At 31.4% G+C, this 25,055-nt stretch overlaps 4 protein-coding genes across 5 annotated transcripts; 1 reads left to right on the top strand and 3 right to left on the bottom strand.

The window, feature by feature from the left end:
• Positions 1-503: 503 nt before the first annotated feature.
• On the top strand, positions 504-4,612 carry LOC114173535 (lysine histidine transporter-like 8). The gene is made up of 5 exons (XM_028058001.1): positions 504-1,039; positions 1,669-1,805; positions 2,051-2,478; positions 3,157-3,288; positions 3,854-4,612. Exons 1-5 carry the CDS (start codon positions 600-602, stop codon positions 4,340-4,342), a joined length of 1,626 nt encoding a protein of 541 aa, XP_027913802.1. The 5' UTR covers positions 504-599; the 3' UTR covers positions 4,343-4,612.
• A 2,694-nt stretch (positions 4,613-7,306) lies between these two features.
• LOC114173811 (protein S-acyltransferase 10) lies at positions 7,307-12,321 on the bottom strand. 2 transcript variants are annotated; one of them, XM_028058436.1, is made up of 11 exons: positions 11,941-12,315; positions 11,665-11,779; positions 11,414-11,488; positions 11,220-11,291; positions 10,958-11,095; positions 10,853-10,886; positions 10,065-10,174; positions 9,034-9,120; positions 8,629-8,712; positions 8,083-8,148; positions 7,307-7,809 (listed from the first exon to the last, which is right to left on the bottom strand). In XM_028058436.1, exons 1-11 carry the CDS (start codon positions 12,029-12,031, stop codon positions 7,635-7,637), a joined length of 1,047 nt encoding a protein of 348 aa, XP_027914237.1. In that variant the 5' UTR covers positions 12,032-12,315; the 3' UTR covers positions 7,307-7,634. The 2 variants fall into 2 exon arrangements, with proteins under 2 accessions (XP_027914237.1, XP_027914238.1); XM_028058437.1 differs by lacking the exon at positions 11,414-11,488 and having other exon boundaries at positions 11,941-12,321.
• A 3,270-nt stretch (positions 12,322-15,591) lies between these two features.
• Positions 15,592-17,350, bottom strand: LOC114166815 (protein GDAP2 homolog). The gene is made up of 3 exons (XM_028051658.1): positions 17,063-17,350; positions 16,712-16,976; positions 15,592-16,083 (listed from the first exon to the last, which is right to left on the bottom strand). Exons 1-3 carry the CDS (start codon positions 17,184-17,186, stop codon positions 15,861-15,863), a joined length of 612 nt encoding a protein of 203 aa, XP_027907459.1. The 5' UTR covers positions 17,187-17,350; the 3' UTR covers positions 15,592-15,860.
• Positions 17,351-21,006: 3,656 nt separating this feature from the next.
• LOC114173487 (thiol-disulfide oxidoreductase LTO1) lies at positions 21,007-24,922 on the bottom strand. The gene is made up of 6 exons (XM_028057929.1): positions 24,470-24,922; positions 24,113-24,369; positions 23,908-24,020; positions 23,155-23,302; positions 21,337-21,474; positions 21,007-21,246 (listed from the first exon to the last, which is right to left on the bottom strand). Exons 1-6 carry the CDS (start codon positions 24,783-24,785, stop codon positions 21,172-21,174), a joined length of 1,047 nt encoding a protein of 348 aa, XP_027913730.1. The 5' UTR covers positions 24,786-24,922; the 3' UTR covers positions 21,007-21,171.
• Positions 24,923-25,055: the final 133 nt, after the last annotated feature.

Genomic DNA, 25,055 nt, shown 5'->3' on the forward strand with positions numbered 1-25,055 from the left:
TGTGACAGTATTTTAGAAGTATGACAGATTGGCAGCCATATTTATTGGTCAAATTCGTCCTTGAAAATAAACAGGATTGAGTTGAGAAACAACTTGGTGCTTAAACAATTCTGAAAATGTTGCCGTCAAAAAAACAATACTGAAAATTCTTGGCCAACCTAGGTGGCTACTTTAACATTTAAGACGGTCACACAAAAAAAAAGTCTCAAAAATAATGCATGTTATGGTGCACTAATATTATTCCACCCACGTTTCTACATGCTTATTTTGAGCCATAATTGGCATGCTAAAATGGATTGACCATATAATGTTCTGAAAGTGAATCATATTATTAAATTAAAAATCCTACCCAAAGGTTTGTTTTATTATATACATGCACAACAATGACCGTGCAAATGAAAAAAAAAAAATCATATATGTTGAAATCAGTCAAAAAAGTAATGTTGAATTATGATATATGAATGGCCCCTCCACACCACACTATATATATACGTCCAAATGTTTGAAAGCACACAGAAGGTGGAGGAGAGAACACAACACAGCACACATCAAGTGCAGAACAAAAACTAAAAACTAGGTTTTTGCTTGGTCGGAAAAAAATGGCTGGTGCCGGTGAAGCTAAGGAAATATGGTCTGCACCAATAACCCCTAGAACAGCTTCAGTGATGGGAACACCTGTTGTGGCATCTCCACCTGTGTCATGTCCACCCTCTCAGCTTCATTCACCTTCTCTAACTAGGTCACCCCTTCTTCACCCAGAGAATGGAGAGGCACCACGTCCTAAAACTAAGACTCCTAGAACACCAAGAACCCCAAGAACCCCACTTAGGCTCTCTAACTTAACTCCAAGGTTCATCACCCCTTTGGGAAGCCCTGTCAGAAAAGCTCTTAGGTTCACCAAACTTGATCCTCAAGATGCTTGGCTTCCAATCACTGAGTCCAGAAATGGTAACAAGTATTATGCTGCTTTTCATACCCTTTGTTCTGGAATTGGAACTCAGGCTCTTGTTCTCCCTGTTGCCTTAACTGTTCTTGGATGGTAAGTTTTCAATATATTCATCTTTGATTTTCGAATGATAATACAACATGTTTCTTTTACGATATTAATTGTTGGACTTCCCACGTCGACTATAGATAAGACCAATTCACAATATGTAAGTTAGGTGTAAATTTTATCTTATAAACCAAATCAATTTTGTAAGATTGAGTTAGGTTTAAAACTCATTTCTACCGTAATATCAAAATTAAGTTAGAATCGATAATTTTTTTGAATATCTGTGGTCTTTTTCCTCTTTTTGTTATTTTCCTTCCCTTCATATATATAAGAGAATGTATCAAATTACAGTTAGGATATGTATGTACTTGGTAGGTAAAAAGTATAGCTGGAATTATTATTAAAAGACAATCATAAAAACAACTTGTCAACTTGTACGATATATAAAATGACAACATTCTATATTATAATAGTAAACGATGCACGTTCCATGTAATCTTCGTGGATGTTTCTCTTTTTCTTCTGTTGTGTCATTATTCAATGTTTCTTTCTGTGCTCAATTATTTGGTTTCAAACACAATACAAAAAACTGATGTGTTCCATGGCCCACTGTGATTTTTGCTTCAACTGTATAATTTTGAAGTAACATTTTTTTATTTATTTGGTGTTTGCAGGACATGGGGTATCATAAGTTTGACTCTGGCTTTCATTTGGCAACTTTACACCTTATGGCTTCTGGTCAATCTTCACGAGTCAGTGGAGCAAGGTGTACGCTACTGTCGATACCTTCAACTTTGTGGTGCTACCTTTGGTATGATTTCTGCATCCGTTTACTCTATATTTTTTATGCATAAAAATTTCATATCGACTAAAAATAAGACTATTTCATAATATATAAATAAAATATAAATCTTATTTTACAAACCGCTACCATTTTACGAAGTTGAGTTACACTTATAATCCACTTCTTTAGATTTAGAATTGTTCTAACTTATTAACTGATAAATTAACTAAACCAGTTTTGGTGGAAGCTAAAGGAGAATTTTGTTGTTGCAGGGGAGAAACTAGGGAAATTGCTAGCACTGTTTCCAATATTGTACCTATCAGCAGGAACATGCACGACATTGATCATCATAGGAGGATCTACTGCAAGGACATTCTATGAAGTGGTGTGTGGTGATTCATGCACTGCAAAACCCATGACTACTGTGGAATGGTACTTGGTGTTTACATGTGCAGCAGTGGTGCTGTCTCAGTTGCCAAACTTGAATTCCATTGCTGGGATATCACTCATTGGAGCAGTCACTGCTGTAGGGTACTGTACCTCCATTTGGATTACCTCTGTAGCACAGGGTGCCCTAGCTGGTGTCAACTATGATCCTATAAGGGGTGGAAGCAGTGTTGAAAATGCCTTTAGTGTTCTCAATGCCTTAGGTATCGTTGCCTTTGCTTTCAGGGGCCACAATCTCATCCTTGAAATTCAGGTAAAGAATTAAGAATTGAATTAAGAAGTGAATTTTTAAACTTAATTTAAATCCGCAAAACCAACTTGTAAAATAAAAATTACATCCACTTTTTTTATATTATGAAATTTTATAATCGACGTAGGACTTTCTATATCATTCATAGAGTTTACATAAGCAGAAAGAATTTGAAATTTATTTACCTTTTATCTTTTGACTTGGTAGAATGAAATATGTTTTTACATTGCTTAGTTGACATTAGAGCTGCTTTCAAAGTAGAGATCAAAGTTGTTGAAAAACTAGTGTAGAACTGGTCAAGCATACATTATTGAAGTTAGCTGAGGACTTTGTTTTTTGGAGTAATTAATAATGTTCCAACATAGAAGAAAGTCATGATATCAAGATAAGTATGAAGTATAATCAATCTTATTAAATATTTAATAGATAAGATAACAGTTAGTTGAGTTGGTGGCTTCATAGTTTAATAATTATTTGAAAGTGGCTTCCATTACCTCTACCATACAAATCTCAATTATTATTTCAATGAATTGAGTTAAGGTTAAGAAAGTCACCATCACTGTAGATAAGTGGAGTTTTCTTCGCATTAACCGATCAAATAAAAAAAAAAACATTTCTTGTTAAGCCATCAATGTAGAAATAAAACATCATTAAAAAATTTCTATTTTTTTTTTCTTGCAGTCCACTATGCCTTCAAGTGAGAAGCACCCATCACACGTGCCAATGTGGAAAGGAGTTAAGGTTTCTTATGCCCTCATTGCAGCATGTTTGTTTCCCTTAACCATTGGTGGCTACTGGGCTTATGGCCAATTGGTAAGCATACATAGTCTTTTATTATAATTTAGGATAATGATATTTTAACTACTAAATTTTAACTTTTTTTTATAATATGAGATGTCATCTTGTAAGTGGTTTTTGAATATTGAGAATGAGAAAAAGGAAAAATGAAAAACCACTTAGAAAATAACACTTAAAGTTGTAAGAGAAAGTTGTCAAAATTTAGTAGTCAAAAAATTATTTTCCTATAATTTATATACTTAAACATGTTTTCGGTCTCAGATACAAAATTGAAATTTATTATTATCTAAAACTTTAATATATTTTGATCTTTAAATTTTGAAAATGAATAAATATAGTTTTTTAACCGTGTTTTAAATGGTCTTTTAAGTTGTCATTTGAATTAGAGTCTGTCTGAGATAAATAATTCACACATTAATAAAAACATCATCTTACACGTAAAAGTTTTTTACACGATTAGGTTAGAAGAACTATATTCATTTAGTTTTAATCGATGAAATTATACGAAAGTTTCTAACAAAAAATCTCAATTTTGTGCAAAAGTAGAAACATATTCTGATTTTGGGATGAAAATTTACAGATTCCATCAAACGGAGGAATGTTGACAGCTCTGTACATGTTCCATTCCCATGATGTGTCAAGATTTGTGCTGGGATTGACGAGTTTCTTTGTGGTGGCGAATGCTTTGTGCTCATTTCAAATCTATGGCATGCCAGCATTTGATGACATGGAGTCACAGTACACTACAAGGATGAAGAAGCCATGTCCATGGTGGCTACGAGCATGCATTCGTGTGTTCTTTGGGTTTATGTGTTTCTTCATAGGAGTGGCTGTTCCATTTTTGTCTCAGTTGGCAGGGTTAATCGGAGGAGTGGCATTGCCGGTGACGTTCGCGTACCCTTGTTTTATGTGGCTCAAGACCAAGAAGCCAAAGAAGTACAGTGCGATGTGGGGCTTGAATTGGTTCTTGGGAACATTGGGGGTGTGTTTGAGTGTGATTTTGGTTGTATCTAGTTTGTATGTTATCATTGATACTGGTGTTAATGTCAGCTTTTTCAATCCTCAGTAGTGGAAAACATTAAGGAGAAAGAAAAAGTACTAGGAAGATTATGTTGGGAGGTAATTAGTGAAGAATATTTGTGTTTTTTTTCTTTGTTTTTTTTTGTTTTTTTTTTATAAATTCAAATTTGTACCCCACTTTGTAGTTGTGGACTGATTTGTCCTAGTAATGATATTTGTATAATAAATATCATTAACTGCATGAGGGGAGAGGAAGGTAAATCAAGGTTGTATAAATTTCTTGTTTGGAAATTGAAAAATATTTTAATAGAGCTTGAAAGATTGGGCTTCTTTTATTTTTGTTTGCTTTTAGAAACTGATATATTTTAAGGACTAAAACATGTTTTTACCCTAAAAATTGACTGTGGAAAAATTAATTGTATTTTTCAATATTATACGATGCTTTTTGTTACATAAAATAAAAGACTATGCATTACATAATATAAGGGTATGGTGTGGGAAGCAGCACCCTATACATTATTATATTTGATTTAAAAAAAAAAAAAAACGAGTATTGCATAAGATAAGAATTTGGATATCTAAAAGTTAGGGTCTGAGTCAAGTCTAGATGGGAACGTGACTGCGCAAATACAGATAGCAGTTATCCACTATTTGTCTTGTTATCAATCTTGTTACGTCTTACAAAAATATATGTATTAAATTTTAAATTATATTATTAAAATATTATTTTTAAAATATAAACTTAAATTCAAAAGGCGAGTTTAAAATACAATTTAAATAAAATTGCGTTAAAAATTATTAAAACAAACAAAATTGATCTTTCTAAAAGTACAAATTCCATAGTACAAAGTGTGTGAATTTAAATAAAATTGATGTCTTTGAAAAATATTTTTATTTCATAATATAAATTTATGAAAACAGATTATGAATAATTATTTAATTGCTAATATTTTCTTTATCTTAATTTTATTTTGATTAATTGATTCTAAATAATTAAGTAATATATATATATATATATATATAATCAAGATTGGATTGTAGTCAATTATTTGGTCTCCCAAAATTATATTATTATATTACCTTATTTTATGATGTCATAAGAGTATAATTTATTTTACATAGTGACAAAAATATATTAGAAGATGATAAAATAGTTTATTAAATTGATCTTACTCTTTATCATTTTACTTATTTAATCATTTCACTTCTATTACAATTGGTACTACTCCAATTATCATTAATATCATCATTTATGTACTTGTCATTGCTACTTTTATTATTTTTAATACCAGTAGGGGTTAACAAATCACTGTTAATTATACGAATTTTAGTCAAAACTTTTATCACCACTTCTAATATGTTTTCATCACTTTATTTCTAAACAATATTATTATAATCATCATGATAAATAAATAAATGTTATTTGATTATGTTTACTATTATTACTACCTTTAATATTAATAGTCAATACTTATCATTAAATACAACAAGCATATAAGAAAAACTATATTTATTTTATTCCCCTATCTTATCATTTATCTTGTTATCAAACTAGTCAAGAAATTCAATGTGAACCAAATGTGTATAAACACGTATGTGATACTATTGGCCGCCATCAGCGCTTTAGAAGTTAGAACTTGGACCAAGTATGACGTTGCCCCTTTGAAGTATCCTTTTTTCTTGCAGATGTGGGACCCTATATTTCAAATTTACTAATAACCGTTCGTTGCACAATTATACCTCTTTGGTATGTTTGATACCAAGACTAAATTATAATATACAAATCGAAACAAATTTCACTTCATCAAACCAATCTAATAAGATTCAATTAGACATAAGTTTTACTGCTTCAATAAAATAATAGAATCATAAAAATTTATCCAAATAAAAATTTAGAATTTTTTTTCACGATCAGCTTGAGGGAATTACAGAATTACTGATACAGTGTGTTCTATTACATTTTTTAGCATTCTGATTATAAGTTTATTAATTTATCAAGCTTTTTTAATGTTTAAGAAAGCAATAAATGTGTTATTCAGACCTTGGGGAATGTTTACTATGGAGAGCTTTCTAGTTTATCAATTAAACCCCACACCACAGTACTATTCAGCTTCTGTGTATAATCCAAAGAAAAGTCATGACAAGTAGATTTCACAATAACAGAAAAAAAGTTAAATATTGTTATTATATAACTAACAATATTTCACAAAGCCTTGTCTTAATAGAAAATATAGTAAAATTTAATACTTTTCATTAATTGAAACTTCGTTCATCATGTACCTCTGTTTAGTTAGCAAAATAGACCAAAGACAATATAACACAAACAAAGACGCCAGCTAGGTAACTATTTTCTCTATTTTGACCTTTTTCACATTTTAGGAGAGAAAAACTTAACTGATTTAAGCTGTCATATAATATTAACTATTGTAGTGGGAAGTACATAATTTTATCAACATTTCTTAAATTTCGTTGCTAAAAAATCTAAATCAAACAACTGTTTCCATACCCAAAAATTAACTAAACTGTTTAAGAACACGTATGAATCAAACTATAAAAATTAATTTTTCTTTTAAAAGGAATAAAAAAGTTATCTTCCTTCCAATATTGATGAATATGATCGAATTCAGAACAGTCTAATTCAGCTCAAGACACAGTTCAGTTTGAATTTGATAAAAGAATTTATCAAACTAAGAAAAAGTTTAATTTAAAACCTTTTCAATGTTCAGATGAACCTGTTTTGTAGTTTAGTTCTCAAACAATTCAGTTCCACTAAATTTGGAAATGGAAATAGTAGCCGGACATATTTCAACACATGCTCCAGAAGAGTGTTAAGTGTTAAAGACTTTGTACCTCCTAATAGGTAATAATAGTGTAACATGCTGCGAATTCTAGCAACCAAGGGTGAGGCTAGATAAGATCAAAACTAGGTATTTGGGGGGTAAAAGTAACAGAACTCAGAAGAGTATTAAACATGTGTTGAGGTTGAGGGAAGCCAACGCCCACCATGAAATGAAGGATGCCGCACACTTTGCATGCAACTAAGATGAATGAATAGTGTATTTTCTCTGATGTTCAACGGCAACAGCAATAGTCAGTTTCATAATAGCTAGGTATCCAGGCCTAAAAACTAACAAGTAAAGACAAACAGCACACTACCACTGCAACTGTACATCAAACTTGGAACTCTACCTCCAAAAATTAGACAAAGAATGAATAGCAGAAGATAAATCATAAAGCAAACTGCCCAAAGATAACACCTATCCATCTACGCGCATCGACATACTTCTGAGTTTTCCCAATTAAACTGTTGGACGAAAAGACTATTACTTATACAAAAACCATTAGCAACATCGACATGTTAAAACATCTGAGCATGTGTACGGCCTTGATTTTTCCTCTATTTCTTGAGCGGTAGGCATTGGTTCGAATCTGTATACGGAGCTCCTTGCACAGCAGAAGTAGTATAAATTTTTTCGAACTCCTCCACTGAATGGATGCACTCTTTCCGGAATTCCCCTGAAAGATTAATTGGATGCGTTTATCATAGATATCCCAGAAACATAGTTGGCAAGTAAAAAAGATTCCCAAAATCAGTGTTTAACCATTTAACACCAACATATACATGTTACTGATGCTGATACAAACAAAAACACACGCACACACATATATATACGTTGCTAATAAATTGAACCCAAAAGAAGAATCATATTCTAGCAAAATGTTTTATTTATTGATGTAAGGTTGAAATATGAAATCATACAAAAGCATCAGGAAAATAACTTATCTAACCTGAGATAGTGAATCCGTCTTCTCCTTACAAGTTCAAAGGTAGTCTGATTGGTTAAAATAAGATAACTGCGGAAAAGACAAAACAGCTGTCATTCTGAATAGAATACTCAACTATACAATTCAACGTAAAGGAGAGAAAGGGCCAGAGAGTAAAAGATGAAGAACAAGTTCAAGATTTCATTTTACGTATGGTTATATTGGCAAAACAGAGCTGCTAAGATTAGATTAGATGCGAAATGAAAATATAGTAGCAAACTCACCGAATACAAACCACTAAGAAATTTCGCTATGCATTCTTTATTAAAGTAAATATCATAAAAGGGGTTCTGAGATCAGGAGTATCAGATTTAAGTTTAAGTTATTACAGGAAATATTTGTCATAATGAAATCTCCAGTTAGTATTTGATGTTTCAGATACATAAAATTAAATAAGTAGTAAAGCTAGTATTCTGACATTGAACAACGCTCTCGACAAACAAAACTTACAACAAGGAACAGAAGAAAGGCCTATATAAAAAGAAATCTTATGCTACATACAGAAGTTACCTATGAAATAGCAGTAGGAGGAGAAGAAAGATGAGACAAACTGACAGAGTGATCAAGAGTAGTATCAAGATTGCACCCTGCCACCTGAGAGCATAAAAAAGTAACGACCTAATGTCAGAGTACAGAAATAAAGAAAAAAAGAGCATTGGATTCTTTTCCTTTCGTTATGGAAGACCTCAAGATAAATTTAAAGTGTAAATTGAACAATTAGCCTTAACTTTATGTCAAGAGTCACCTAATACTAGACAGGGTGATCTTTGGCATAAAAATATAATTATTGGCATACACAAGCTAGTAAAACCCTCACCCCCACCCAAATATTCATGTGCGTAACTTTCCCCAAGGGAGGATTTTGCAAATGAAGATTTTAGAAATCTGGGAGCTTCAATAATCAAGATATCATACCAAACCCTCGTGATGTGAGCTTTCAGGTATGAAATATACAAGACACCAGTCCAAAGGCACAAAGCTGTCTCTTCAAAAAGGTACCACCTAAGTGTGTTTAGACAGGATGAAAAAAAAAATCATAGTGAGAGAAATATATTTAAACTAAGATATATACAAAATAATAAAATAAGTACCTTGAACAATGCTGACATATTATTGATTACAAGGAAAACATGGCAAAATCTTCACAAAGATGTATACATAGCACTTCCTTAAATAAACCATAAAAATAATCCCATTCACAAATTTCACACGACAAGTATCCAACCGTAGTAAACTACAGTACTTACACTAACATATATATAGAAGCATGTCCAATGAGAATTGTTCTCATTTGAAAAACGAATCATGATCATACAATATCAAGGGACCCTAGCTCAGTTGGGTATTATCTTAGTCTTAGCCATCTATGTACAATTGTATGGTCAAGATTTATTGTTCTCTTAAGTCAGAACAATTCTCACTTAATATCCCTTCTCTACATAAAGTGAGAGAAAAAAAAAGTTTAAAACTATCAATAATTTACATAAAGCCATCTATAATTATTAAATTCACATAGTCCTTAGTAGGACATATGACTAAATGTAAAAATAACAGTAGATATGAAGAAAAAGTAAATATATAACGTAAGGATAACAAACTAATTAAGTTTCTAAATATGTTTCTGGCTTTATCCACTCATCCCTTGCCCTTTAAATAATATTGAAAAAAGAAGACTGAGTGCACATTGAAACTAAAAGTCTTGTACAATGTCATCATAATGAAACAAACAAAAATGGCATTCCACTGTTGATTAGCAGTGATTGAATTTCCAGGCCACTGATCCTTCGTATGAATATCAAGACTAATTACAAATGAAATAATATCATCAAGCAAACAAATCCATTATGAATTTTTTCATCTATAAAACGGATAGCTTAGATAAAGTCTAACATACAAAATCTTGGCAAATGTAAATTATGAATTTCACATCCAATATAATAACTCACCAAAATTTACAGTGATTGCCCTGTCCAATGCAGTTACCAAGCCAAACACAATGATGATCAAATTGAAGAACACACTTGTCACAATCATGACAATGCTTCGCTCGTGGAGGCTGCATAATGGTCACCAAGAAAATAATTGACCATCAAAATCTAGATGTTAAACTATTAGAGCCTGAAAGTCATTGTGCATAGAAGGAACTCCTAACGTGCTAAAAACGTTAAAATTCATGTATATAACACGAGGAAAAAGTAGTTTATAAAGTGTAGCTCAACCTATCTTTTCATTATCCGTAGAAATATTGTTTTCTCGTGCTTCAAAAACAGGCATCAAATCCAGAGTGAAAAAATATATTCCAGCATTTATACTGAGTATAAATTACTTTTTTTGTCATGAACCAATAAAATAAAAAAAAGCATTCGCATCATGCTGACTTCTTTCTGCCACAAGGCAAGCAAAATTCAGATCACAAATGTCTACCAAAAACCCAAAAAACGCTTTTCACAGAAACAAGATGTAGAGTAGCATCTGGGAAAGCCTGACAACATTATTAAAATTGTACTTAATTATTAAAAAAGATGCTTCAAGACATGGCAGCGTCAACACTTGGTTTCTCACATCCTTACAGTGAATTCTCATGATGCTGTACAAAATAAATGTGGACAACTACAACCATCAACTGAATGCAAAACCATCACCTAAAGATGAACTGAAGAAGCAATACAATATGAAATAGCATACACAGAAATATAATACAGATTATAGAGTATTAGAATGTCATTTGAGATACCTGCTCCGCATTGCAATAGGTGCATGTCCATGTTCTGCAATGAGAAGTAAGCCATAAATAACAGTTTATAAAAATTTAACCAGCAGTGACAACGGTCCTATCTACCTGATTGATGATCCCAAAGGATACAAGTCCGCCACTAACTTTGACCAAGCTGTTTTACTGCTTCCTGAAAGACTTCTTCCTAATAGATTTCCCTCCATGGAAACAACGAAACTACCATTTCTGCTTGAAGCTGATTGACTTTGCTTAAGCAATATAAAATTGAAAAATAGTTAGGCGAGACCAGAAAGATAAGTTTGCTTCACATCTTATTAAATCCCTTTTCCTAACAATAAATTTTATACAGGAAAGTAGGGCTGCCTACCTGGATGTATCTGGTGTCTTTTTGTATGCTACATTTCTATCGTGAACAGACATCATGGCATCAACAACGTAGCTGCGCACAGAAAATTAGCAAAGGAAATCAAATCCCATCAGGTAGACATAGAAGCGAAAATACTTCAATTCCTGATAACACTCATTATTCAGTTCATCACAGGTAAGCAAATGTTTTATTACCCTGGAGAAGAAATTGAGGTGGCAAAGTATTGAATTAAAGTAACAACGAACAGCAGTAAGTATAAAGCAGTGTACCTGACAGAAAAAGCAAGTAAAAAAAATGAAAATCAGAAACACTGCCGCAACAATCCAAAACTGCTAGGAAACACTGACTTGTATAGTGAATTAATCGTGCATAATACACAACGCAGAAAATGCAACTTCAATTTATATCACAAAAAGACAAAACAATACTAGGGAGAACAACTCACCACGGTTCCGTCTTAGTGCTTTCTATCAAATCCCCGTCAAACAAGAAGAGCACGCCAGCATAAATGATGTGAATCGTCACCAAGGCCAACTTCAAGCACAACGAAGACCTTCGACCTTAAATTCAGCAACAGACATTTACAATGAGGAAACAATTAAGCTACCACAAAAACATTTCCAGGAAAACGCAATTAAATTCCGATAAAACACACATTAAAGTTCAAAATCAACATAAATTAAAATTCAGCGTTGCTTTCTCATGAACCAGAGAGAGCTACCAGGATCGGCGAGACATGGAAAAGTTCGGAAGCAACGATCTATCGGTCGTTCCCACGTACGCATAGGGGAGCACATCCTGGCGATCGTCATGAATTAAAGCGAAACCGCGGAAGCAATCCAGCAAACGATCGACATCGAAGATTCGCGAGTGTGTTTCCGGGAAAATCAATTTTCTCACTGAATCGAGCTTTCCCGAGAAAACGACAGGTGAGAGTGGGAGAGAGCGAAAGGTGTTGGGAGTGATGACGATTGGAATTTATAAGAAGCGTATGCTACTTTAACTAAGCCAACTCTGAAGAAGAAGAGACGATAAAGGGAGGGTGCGCATCGCGCATCCTTGGTGTAACTTAGCGCGCTCTAGGGCCAAAGCGAAATCTGGGTGAGACTGTTAGTTGTTGTCATTATTACGCAACGAAAAAATTTGCAACCAATTTGTTATTAATTCAAGGAATTTATCGAGGACAGTTAATCTGGATCACAACGATTCTTCAACGTCAGAAGACTGAAGAAGAATGTTAAAGAAGAAAGTAATTATGTTGCACTTCGTAATATAACGTAAAAAATAATAGAAACCAGTTTAAAGTTTTTTTACCCAATAAATAAGTTAGCTAAATAAATTTGTTTTACTAAAATCTGTTTATACTCTTTTATGTAAATAATTACATATTAATTTTTTTTCTTGTCAATTAGTTTGTAAATGCACTATTGATGGCTAAGCAATAGTTTCTCTCGCATGTTTAATGAATAAAATTACAGTTATTATATTAAAGAATACAGTCGATTTAGAAAAAAATCCAAAAATTTAAACAATATAAAACTATTGAAAACATAGGTGCAGTAGTGCTATGTGTTTGTATTTTTAAATTTTTATAAAAATTTGAGTTAAAATTAATAATATTTACTTAAAATATATAATTAATTTTTAAAATAGTTGTTAAATAAAATAATTATTAAAAAAAATTAGAATAATAGTTAAAAATAAAAAAAAAATTAGAATAACAGTTAAAAATAAAAGAAGTTTTTAGAATAACAGTAAAAAATAAATTATTTATAAAATAATTAATTTTTAAAAACATAAATAAAAATAAAACTGAAAAAAAAAATGTGAACGACCTATATATTGTTATAGATTTTTATGATATTGTTATAGATTTTTAAGATTTGTTTATACCGATTGGGAACGTGTTTCAAAATAACATCACATTCAAATTTGGATCACCTGCTTAAAAATAGTTATTGTTACTATTTGAGTGAAATTGGCAAGTTATGTTTAAAATAGTTAAAAGTGTAAAATAATTCATTATACGTGACTCTGCACCAAATATGACAATCTCTATATAAAAATAATAATAATAATAATAATAATAAATCTTAAAATATTCATATTCTTAAATAACAACTTTTCAGTAGTTTTTTTTTCTCTCTAAAAGAATCCTTTAACAGAGTTGTGTGTTTATTATTGATTTAAAACACGTGGTTTCTATTTGAGGTGAGGTTTGTTACATAATATTAATAATATTTTTGAAGAGTAATGTAAGACAAATTAGTGGCCCAAAAGTTACATTTGTAAAATCCAAATAAGTACCAGAGCCTAATTTCTGGTAAAGATGCCCTTGGCACATTCAACTTTCTTTTATCATTTTTTATTTTATTTTTAGTAGAACTTGGTGAATTTCAAAAGGAGTTGCTTTATACTATTAGCATGTATCTAAGAGATGGAAGAATTGACTCAATACTAGTTTGTTTTTCTCCCTTTTCTTGGTTAAATCTTCACTGTTTAATTACTGTACATTGGGTTAAAAGGTTCTTTTTATTCAAACTGTTGTTCATTCTAAAATAAATAAAAAGCACGAAATTAATTTATTTTTACTGTTAACTGTTTGGTCTGTTTCAATTCAATAATTTTTTTCTTTGGCTTTTCTAATATTAAATAAGCTAGTTGATATTTATTTTCCTCTTCAAGCTTGCTAGTAGAAAATTAATTTAGAAGCTCAACCACTGAATTAAGTACGTCACTAACCGAGTTTTTTCTTTCTACCTTTTAATTAATAATTTATCATTTTTTTTCTAATTTTTATTGTTATTTCATTATTACCTTTTCATATATTTCAAATTTTATTTAATAAATTTAAAAAAGATAAACATTTGATTCATATTTTAAAAATAAGTGAAAATTTCATAACAAAATCAATAGAGTATATTGATTATTACAAAAATATTAAAAAAATCATTCATAAAGTTGATTACTTCAATTACCCGGTCAAATATTTAAAGAATATCTTAAAGATAATGAGCTTCAAAAGATTAACAAACATATATTTAATATATCTGAACATAAAATCAAGTATAAAGTTCAATTCAATTCGAAAAATTTATAAATAAGGGACCTAAGAAAGGTGAAAGGAACAATCCTTCATAAAAGAAACCCTTTTGTGGAAAAAAAAAATTCTCTTTGGAATAAAAAACCATCTTTGGGAGAGAGGGAAAAAATATGTAATATATATCATAAGGTTGGGTGTAATATATTCTTAACTTTTTATGAATTTTGTTTATATATCATTATTTATGATTAATTTATCCCTATTTATTTGTTGTGTGTGTACGATGATAGTATGATATGCGTGTTATACGCGAGAAGGAGTAAGTGATATAGTAGTTCAAAAAAATCATTGCTCCCGTATAACACGCGTCATAGTAACAAATAAATAGGTGTAAGTTAACCATTAATAATGATATATAAATTAAATTTAACAAAATAAGACATTTCAAATAATACTCAACATCACATCCAACTAAAATACTTAACACATAGTAGCTACAACCAAGTTCTGATTTTCCGTCAATTTTTATCTCACCATATCATCTAATTTTCTAGAAATAAACGGTCTGAATAGTTCTGTCATCGCATGATCGAACCTAGACTAAACAAATAATTGATTATGCATGTAGACACTAATATAAGAATCAGAAGAGTATTGTTTAATTTTGTTGCTCGGATCATAAAACTTAATTATTACAAAAAAAAAATTGTTGTGAAGCTATAAATATAATTGTTGTGAATTGTTTTATAAATTTCTTAAAAATAATACTTAAACTTTCAAATTTATTAAAATCTATTACATCTTCGATTTGACATAGTTACCACTCCAAACTAATTATTTGTAAATATACATTCTAAAAATAATTCCTCAAAGTCTTGTATTTACTTTTTCATTTTTCACTTATCCCGTGTTTTATTTGATCTCCTTAATTTATAGCTCTTTGACCCTGTATTTTGTCTACTTTTATTAGTTTTTGACCCTGCACTTTATCTACTTTTATCGGTTTATGACCCTGCACAATCTAAAGAAAGATGATAATTAATTCCCACAAGACTGACTCCAACACTGGATGTGATTTGTCTTATTTACTTATTTAATACTTTAGTCCTAATATGGTATCTTTTAAAGAAAATATTTATTTCTCATAAATAACTTTTATTAGCTTTTACATATGTGTGTTGTCAACATAATCAATAATATAAAAACACGAATCACGATACACTTTTTTGTTTTATGTAAAATATATGTAGTATAGTTTATAGTGGATAGATTTGGGTGAGATTGAGAAGCTTCAATTGGACCAAAAAAAATGAATTGGAGAATGTGAAAGAGCAAAACCAAAATTAGTCGGTGGAATTCTTTTTAATATCATTGATCTGAATCATCCAACCAAAACTGAAAATGCTATTGGATAAGTATTACCACATTAGCAAAACCTAAAAAAGCACTATTCTTTTCATTTTTCTTTTTCCTTTTTCTTTTTCTACACAATATCAACATCCACGTAGCTATGGGCCTATTTAACTAACAGCCAGGCCCAGTCTACCTAACACACAAAACAAGACACCACGGGTTATTCAATCTCCTGGGGTGGGATCCTATGAGATGCACCTCATGGAATAGGTGGTGACTGGTGAATCCATTGTGGGAGCACCACCGTACAATCTAGCGTGATCACTCTCTAACCCGTAATCCATCATCGGACGGTATTCCAGATCCTCGTCATGATCAAACACAAATTCCGGAATCTCTACCTCGTTCCTCCTCACGTGCTCCCATAGAAAATCAACCCTGCTAATGTACTTCAACTTTCCATACAGCCTATCACACAATCAAAACCCGCAACATCAGCATCATCGCAATAATGAAACCTCACATTCAGGCACACTAATGAAACTCACCCAATTAATAACAGACACTACAATAACAATTTATTGATTATAGTTACTGTTTCTCATTGCATAGTTAAACCTACCTTTCCTATTTTATTATATTTTAAACTTTAAACTTCAATTCAAAAAATTCTTTTAAAATGTTAAATAATGAAGAGAAAAAGAAAAAGATAGAATCAATAATTCAAGATATCTTTCAAAGATTTGACAAGTGAGAAAGAAATCGTATTTACAGAAAATAAAATTAAAATATCCAATTAAATAGAAAGAGACTGAAGAATTCTTTTCAGTTTTACATTTTCTTTCATTATAATCTAATAAAAAAAAATCAACATACAGAAAATTTTGTTTTTATTTTTCTACTAAAAAAACTAGTAGTTGCATGGTACCAGGATTTTTGATTGAGAAAAAAATGAAGAAACTGGGTAATGAATTAAAAATTGTGAGAGATGCATGATGCATGTGTGAAGTATTATTGAAAGATGAAAATGGATCTATGTATAATTTAAACAAAAGTAAAATTAATAACGAATTAATTAAGATAACACCAGACATACCCAGCGTTGAAGAGGAAGCGGCCCAAGGTGGCAAGGAAAAGACGTGCCTGTAAGCCCGGGTGAATAAAATAGAAAGCTTCGAGATTCTCCTTCACGTTGGTCGGAATTGCGTCGTAGATTGACCGGAGAGCAGATATTCCGGGCAGATTCTCGCTTCTCTGCACGTCGGTGTGCACATAGAGCACGGCAAATTTTCTCTTCCCTAACTTTGGAAAAACCCTCTCTTCCAGGTACTTCTTCAGCACCTCAACAGTGATCAACCGCGCTGAAACAAAATCCATCACAATCCTGTGAGTCACAATTGAAATCCATAAAATAAAAGGTACGAGAAAAATTAGGAACTGAATTGACCTGGGAAGAATTTTCCGATAATGCGAAGGATCTTGCGGCCATGCTTGTCACGGCCTTTGATCTTGAAAACCTCTAGTTTTTCGAGCAGTTCTTCCTGTTCGAGTTCTGATATGGGCGCGCACATGTTTGGTTTATAGAGAAAGAGAGAAAAACGGAGTGGAAGAAGAAAAAAATTAGAGAATGGATAAGAAAAATCGATTGTGATGGTGCAGAATGAGGGAAGGCATTATAAGGGGTGCGAGATAAGGAACAAACAGAACTTAATTATTTGATTATGGATAAAAAAACAGAAATAAAGAGTGTTAGGAAAGAGAAAATAAGGGATTGAAAAATTATAAATTATAAATAAAATTGAAAATATAAATTGAAAGCAACGCGACCATGTTGCAGTTTCGCGGCCACTAGGAATATTCGAAGGCATCTTCCTTTTTCAGAGTACTTGGGCCCACACTGCCCACACACAATCTCAGCCGTAGGTTTCTTCATCATGATTCGTGGAGGATCCAAGCTTTATCCGTAATTATCGTTGCTTAATTAACTTATTGTTCGTACAACGAGACAAAAATGGGATAGTGTTGAACGTGTTACTTGACAAATATTTTAAATTGGGTAAAATACTTTTCTTTTTGATTTATTTTTGTTCCGTGCTATTTTTAAAATCTAGATATTAAATAATTTAGATAAATGTATCTTTTACCATTTCTTCGTCGTTACTTTAGAAAATTATTGAAAATAAATGAAATTTTTTTATTAGTACATGCAGAAGACACACAGGTTAATTGTTATTAAAACAATTGTCATAAAGTATGCATAACTGTTTACATATAAAAAAGAAAACTTATTAAACTATTGTAAAAGTAAAGATAAAATTGTTGAAAAATATAAATGAAATAAAAATGCACTGTTCGTGTATATTTGTATTTTTGTATGTAAGAAAATAATTTTTGAAAAGTAAAATATAAAGAAAATTCTGTTCAGTTATTTTTTAATGGGGAATATGCAGTTATTTTTTGATGTAGACAAATTATATACTTTTCAAATATTAAAATGATTTTAATCTAGAACAAATAGTGAATTATTTAATTAAAAAAGAACAAGAAGAATCTTTATTTTAGCTTGTAAATCTATACAGGATAGATTATGTGGTAAAATTCATCTAGCCTGATATTTTAATTATATAATTCTATCCTTTAATGGATAATTATAATTTATTTATCTTTTAAAATAATGGTTATATAAAAAATTTAAAATAATGGTTATATTATTTTTTCATTTTATAATTAATTACTCATAAAATATTATATATATATATATATATATGAAATCACAATATAAAAATAATACTCATTGTTAAACTCCATTAAGACGTTTTAACTAGTAATTTTATAATTAATTAAAGATGAGGAGGGGAAACAATTACTCTGTTAATGAAACTGTGGTCGATTTCGTAGCGGTTTTAGTGATCGCAATTATTGCCTTTGGTGTCATTGGCTCGTGTAAGGAGGGAAGTTTTGTTTCCAAATAAGGTACATTAAAATATCTTATCCTTTTTATACTATTATATTTAATATTCAGTTTTTGATATTTTTTCAATTAACATGTAGTTTTTTAAGGATTAAATACATTTTTCATTCCTCATCTTTATAGTGTTTGTTGCGAATGATCACTATTTTAACATAATTTTAAATTGATTTTTATTTTTTTATTTTATTTTGACCGAATGTTTAAAATAGTTCTCATTTACGTAATTTGTGTTTTATTTGGTTCTTTGTTATGATACCGTTTAAATCAGTAATATAACGTAACACATCTCCCAATTCAAGATAATACAAAAACAGTGACACCTGTAGAGTACTGTTATTGATTTAAACGACGTTATAGAAAATGACTAAATAAAAATGAGAATTATTTTAAACATTCGGTAAAAATGATGATCATTTTACATTTTGTCAAAATAAGGACTATCCGCAACAAACACGACGGAAATGAGGACGAAAAATATATTTAACTTTTTTTTAAATAAACAATGTTCCATTCTCAAATCTTGATTCAACCGCTACGTGATGTGTGTGTGTTTTTTTTTCTTGTCATCTTCCTAATTCCGAGAGTGATAATTATATTTTTATATTTTTGTTTATCCACCTGATGTTTCGATTTCATATTAATATCGTTATGATGAATTATTATATTTAAAATATTGTTTATTTTGAATTTTAAAATTTTATATACAGTTTTATTTTAAAAATCATCTTAAAAAATTATAAAAAATATCTTAATCTCAATTCTTAGATCGGAATTATTTGAACAAGAGAACAATATTGTAATTGATTAATTATTTCATAATCCTTATCATTTTTTCTTCCGAAATTTATTTTCTTTTTTAAAATAAAAAATAAAATCATTGTTTTTATGTTTAAATAAATGTTTGTTAAGTATATTTTTTGCAAAATTTATTCAATGGTTTCCTATTGAACAATAAGATTATATTCTTGGCAATGTGTCACAATCAAATATATATTAAGTGAGAGAAATATGCTAGTTCAAAACATTTTTTTAATAACATTTATTTTTTAAGAAAAATTATAATTTATATTTAAAAATTACGAATTATTTTAAAAGTAATAACTATTTTAATCTCATTTTATATATCTGAAATTTTAGAATTGATTGGTTTAAAGAGAAAAGAAAATCAAGAGTGTAACTTAAAAAAAATACATGTTTTGTTATAATTTTTTCACGTTTAAATATTGAATAATACTTATATTATCATTAAATTGAATTAATATACATTTTTTATATAATTATAAAATTATTCCTCAAGTTAAAATAAAGTTTTTATGATATTTCCCCTTCCTGATTTATTATCTATTTCTTGATTCAAATTAATCTGCTCACAGTATCTTTGAATTTACAAGAAATTTATATGATTTGTTGAAGATAAATTGTTATCAACTCTTTAAATATATATATATATATATATATATATATATATATATATATATATTTTAAATTTATTCATCTCTTATATTATTTAAATAATAGTTATTCTTGTGAAGATAAATTGTGCTGTTTTTTTTAAGATAATGATTCATATTTTTTTCTACACGTGAAAAATAAAATATTGTTTATTTATATATCCTTATCTTCAAAACCGACGAGGACTTGTTGATATAAAAAAGTAATAACTTTGTTTGGCGTTATAAGTAATATAATAGTTAAATGTTTTATATAGTCCGCAGCCATGTGAGACAATTTAAGAAGGTTAGAAACTCTAAATGTTTATCTAATGTTTAGGAAGAAGAGAAATCGATGATTATATAACCAAACAACTTTTTTCATTAGATACAAATACTTTTTTGAAGATTATTTTTCATTATATTATACGGTTACCGTTAGCTCTATAATTCATTCCTCTAATAGATTATAAGTAATTTTGCATCTGCAAAATCTGAACTTTCACCCAATATAAAGTATTGCTAAATTACTATTTGTCAAATTTTTACACATTTTTTTTTGTTTAGAATTAATGATTTCAACAGCATTTTTGACATCGTTATTGAAACATAAAAGTACAAATACGGATTCTAATAATTTTTACCATATGAATTAAAATAGAGGAAAATTTAGCTTCCTCCCAGCAGTAGCATGACTTAATTGAATGAGTTGGTATTATGCGAGCTCTAGATCACTTGCTTCTGATTCTCACCTTCATTGACTAATATGAAATTTCATCAATTAAAAATAAATGTCAACAAACAACTACCCACACTAAAGATTTGACCAAAAAATTGTAAATGCTAACTATTGCATTCTTACATAACTTAGAAACCAAAAATAAAAATATATTTTTACTAATTTCACCATCTAAATTTTCAACAATTTTACCATCACATTTTACAATTTTCAACGTCAAATATCATATTGATATCATAATGGACATATAGTAATTAAAAAACATCTAATAATTTATAATTTATAACATGGCAGGAAGTATCATAGCGCAATGGGAAGGAATTTGTACCTACAAAGGACAAACTATTCATCTATAAGCTGTACAATGTGCAACTAAGAATTCTACAATGGTACCTTTGTTTCTTTTAGTCCAAGCCTTAACTAGGTTGAACAGATTCGTTATAACCAGACACTTGAGCCAGCTCCGACAATTCTTGCTCACCACTTAGAACCTGAAGGAGGAATGGCAAGCCATATGCACTTAAATTGGGGTAGAACAAATAGAGATGCATAGCTATAATCACAGTTTATGGTCTTTTTACCTGGCCATTAATAATCCACGTAGGGAAACCGTCAAGTTTGGCGTCTATGCATGCCTTGATCATTTTAGTTCCTGTACGATATCCTTCGGGAAAGCATTCCACGTAATCCAACTCCTTGGCGGCCTCACGCCCAAACATCTGTATCAGTAGGTTAAAGTAAATATTTAGGCTTCCAGACAGTTATGCAATAAACTGCAGCAAACTAGATTTGTGAACTGTTAAGTTCTGGACATTATCAAGCATAGTTAAAAGTCGAGTGGGTTAGATCCAAAGCACATGAATCTAATAACACTAGCAAAAATAGGAAAATTGTTCATGAAGCATAAACCATGATATTTATGAATCCATTGACAACTAATTCTAAAACCAGGGTCAAGATCCTCACGGGTAGAGGTAGTCATATGGTTGAGTTCTGGATTGAAAATTACATTACCGAAGTTGAATTCTACAAACTAATAAGATATCTTTTACATGTTATTCACTTCCGAATACAATGACAACAATCCATCTTTTCAAGGTAGAGAAATGCAAAGCACAGATCATGATGATTTTTGTTCCATTCAGTATGGCCAATTCCAGGTGCTAAAAGGCTAGAATGGACTGCATAATAGAAGTAACTTCATTCCAGAAGTTACAAGCTATTTACTTGATTGAACAATGAAGACTAAACCCGTTCCACCTTGCAGTCCTCTCAGGTCGAACATATATGTGAATGCCAGTACCTATAGTACTCGAGCCTCTGTGTGTACATTCGTCGAGAAGGAACCATGGCTCTGTCAATGAACTACTGCACATGGTTGTAACGGACGATTATCATGATCCTCCACCTTATTTTGCCTCTGTGGTAGGTTGGTGGTACTACCCAAATTAAAAACTATATCGCGGCCACTGGATCAGTCCTTGGTTCCCCCAAATATTGTCACCTCTTTGCAAGTCACAAATGAGTCTGATTAATTTCTTTCCCAGTAATTCTTGCTTTTTAAAAACTTCATTTTTGCGTCTATTCTCATTCTTTAATGTTGTTGGGTAGTTGGTGATTTTGTTGGGTTTCTCTCGGTTGTAGTACCTCTTTTGTATTCATTTCTTGCCCTTGGGCCACTAGTCCACCAGATTGCATTTAGATTGTTCTATTTCCAAGAAACCCATCATTTGAGAAACTCTCCTTCCAACGCCAAGTTGCCATCATAGCCCATGATAGTTTAATAACTTCATGAACTTGGTTGGTGTAAAAATACTGTTTTACCTTGATAAGTGGCTGACAGTTTTCCCTTTAATCAATAATCAAATCAATGTTTCAGACTAAAACTCCTCCCACAGCTTCAAGATCAGAGCTTTGATAGAAACACGTATAGATAAATTTTATCAAAAACCCTTATTCCCATTTATAGAAACTGATTTAGAAAAAACACACAAGAAATACATTTTAAGATCACTAATCCCCAGTACTTGCCCCAATGTCGTTTCAGAATTAAGAATATGGAAAAGGCAATGAAATGAACACTCCTGCACTTTTCCAGAGGTCCAAGTCCCTCCCACCCAATTCATCTACAATTTTCTATACAAAGAATGACTCCCATCTCAAATCCCTCTTCCTATCTATATGCATAATAAGCCACTTGATTCACTAAATAAGTAACATACTAACAGACTAAGTAACTAAAACTAATTATTTTACTACTTACACAAGACATGCACTTCTCATTAAATTCACGACAATTTAAGCTTTTTAAGGTAGAGAAACGCATAACACAGATTGCGATGGTTTAGGATCCATTTAGTGTATAAAAGCTTTGAAAGGAATTATAAGTGACCACATACCTGTTTTTGTTCCTGACAATGTGAACACCAGAAAGCACCATACATTTTAGCTCCTATGGAATGCAAGTGCCTTGCAAGAGATAGCGCAAAAGGGCTTGACGGAGTTGTAATCTCAGTTGCATAATATGGAAGTTCAATTTCAGCCAGGCTGTTAAAATTAGTAGATAACGGAAAATTTTGAGCGTTTCAAATTGTTCATTGCAAGCACAAACATTCACTTTGGTTTCAATAGGTAAAAACAAACATAGAGCCAGGCGAAGTTTATTTGAAAGAATAAACCTAACCTTCAGAGGAAAATTCTATTAGTAAATACATCCCCTTTTCTTACAGTTCGCATTATGATGTTATAACATTAAATAAATTAAAATGTCACAGACAGGGGCTCAACTTCCATTTTGCTATCTATATATGCTTAAACCCTAATATGTGGGTTTGGGGCAGATGAAAAACGAAGGACAATTAAAATTGAAACATCGAACAAAAAGAAACACCAGATAAGGAAATATAGCCCACGTCCTAAAAGCCAGACAGTATAATTTTACGGGAAATAAAGGTATGCCCAGAACAAGAAAATGTTGGCAGACAGTAAGCAAATGCAGAAGAAAATGACGATTAGGGATTACTTTTTCATCTGCTTTAAGCTTTAGACATGGCAATGGGATTGATTGATATGATAGTAAAATTGCACATATGCACCACATGGAATAGAGAAATTGAAGTGATCTAAAGATCCTAAGCAAGTGATAAATTCACCTTGAGGATCCAGACTTAGAACTGTTATACGAGGTGTTCAGCGTGAGAATAACTATGCTAGCAACAAGCAGTTGTAGGCCCAGTGTTTTAGACACCTCTTGTAATCCAAGGTCCTATTATTTAAATTCCAAAAGAGAAAGTACCAATCAAGCAACAACACAGGAAAGAAGCAAAAACACATTGATAAAAGATTAACACAACGGACCTTGAGTGTAACAAAAAATAAGGTGAAGGACAAGAAAGCCGAAAGTAAGCAGTAGGAGCAAGAGGAATCAGAGAATCTCGTAATTAGAGTGTACAAAAAATACGCACTAGCAGCTGCCATAGAGGTCGTGGCTCCAAGCAACACTGCTTGTGCAGTCGATTTGCTAATCCCAAAACGCAACTTATTCGAAGCCAATTGAAGACCTAGCGCAGCAACCAAGCCATACGCAGCCATCCCAATCAACGGAAGAGGAATACCTGAAAATTGCAAAACGACCATACCGTTCATAACGCAAATTCCAATAGCACTTACTTACAACTCAGTAGTTACGGCGCATTTGACGTTAAAAAACAATACCGAAAACAATTGCGTAATCACTGTTGAGTACGTCGGAGCAGGTGCCACCGCCGACGGGACAAAAGGCGTCGCCGCCGGTGAGCTTAAGGTAAGTGAGGTAGGAGGTTTCGAGGAATCCGAGTCCGGCAGCCCTGGCGATCAACTTGTGAGTCCAGTCGGCGGGAGACATGGCGGTTTCCGGCTCGGAAGAGGAGCATTTGAGAGGCGGCAACCTGAGGTGATTGGGAGAACGGTGGTAGGGAATCGGAGCGCGGCGAACGAAAGCGCGAGAAGATGAGGATAGCGACGGCGCGGCGAAGGCGAAGGTAGTAGCCATTCAGGAAGCTTTAACAGTCTCTGGCTACTTCCCGCACCATTCCTTTCCTTCACAATCTCAAAAGAGAGAATCAAAACAAAATGGTCAACGGTAATTATTATTCACTTATCCTCTTTTTAGAACATGTTTGAAGGAATTTCAATCAAATAAACTTGTTATGGAAAACTTTCAAAACATGTAATCCAAAACTCAATTTTACATAGGGCAGAATAGTCATTTTGAAAATTTTGGAGGTGCGCAAAGAAATTGCGGGGAACATAAAAAAAAAGC

The sequence above is a fragment of the Vigna unguiculata genome, chromosome 2 (genome assembly GCF_004118075.2).
Source record: "Vigna unguiculata cultivar IT97K-499-35 chromosome 2, ASM411807v1, whole genome shotgun sequence".
NCBI lineage: Eukaryota > Viridiplantae > Streptophyta > Magnoliopsida > Fabales > Fabaceae > Vigna > Vigna unguiculata.

Coding starts and splice junctions, on each gene's coding strand:
- LOC114173811 (XM_028058436.1), bottom strand. CDS start 12,031: ATGACGATCGCCAGGATGTGCTCCCCTATGCGTACGTGGGAACGACCG. Junction 11,292..11,413: donor ACCTCAATTTCTTCTCCAGG/GTAATAAAACAT, acceptor TTCTGTGCGCAG/CTACGTTGTTGATGCCATGA. Junction 7,810..8,082: donor AGACGGATTCACTATCTCAG/GTTAGATAAGTT, acceptor TTAATCTTTCAG/GGGAATTCCGGAAAGAGTGC.
- LOC114173487 (XM_028057929.1), bottom strand. CDS start 24,785: ATGGCTACTACCTTCGCCTTCGCCGCGCCGTCGCTATCCTCATCTTCT. Junction 24,370..24,469: donor TGATTACGCAATTGTTTTCG/GTATTGTTTTTT, acceptor TGCAATTTTCAG/GTATTCCTCTTCCGTTGATT. Junction 24,021..24,112: donor TATTTTTTGTTACACTCAAG/GTCCGTTGTGTT, acceptor TTTAAATAATAG/GACCTTGGATTACAAGAGGT.
- LOC114173535 (XM_028058001.1), top strand. CDS start 600: ATGGCTGGTGCCGGTGAAGCTAAGGAAATATGGTCTGCACCAATAACC. Junction 1,040..1,668: donor GCCTTAACTGTTCTTGGATG/GTAAGTTTTCAA, acceptor TGGTGTTTGCAG/GACATGGGGTATCATAAGTT. Junction 3,289..3,853: donor ACTGGGCTTATGGCCAATTG/GTAAGCATACAT, acceptor GAAAATTTACAG/ATTCCATCAAACGGAGGAAT.
- LOC114166815 (XM_028051658.1), bottom strand. CDS start 17,186: ATGTGCGCGCCCATATCAGAACTCGAACAGGAAGAACTGCTCGAAAAA. Junction 16,977..17,062: donor TATCGGAAAATTCTTCCCAG/GTCAATTCAGTT, acceptor ATTTTGTTTCAG/CGCGGTTGATCACTGTTGAG. Junction 16,084..16,711: donor CGCTTCCTCTTCAACGCTGG/GTATGTCTGGTG, acceptor ATTGTGTGATAG/GCTGTATGGAAAGTTGAAGT.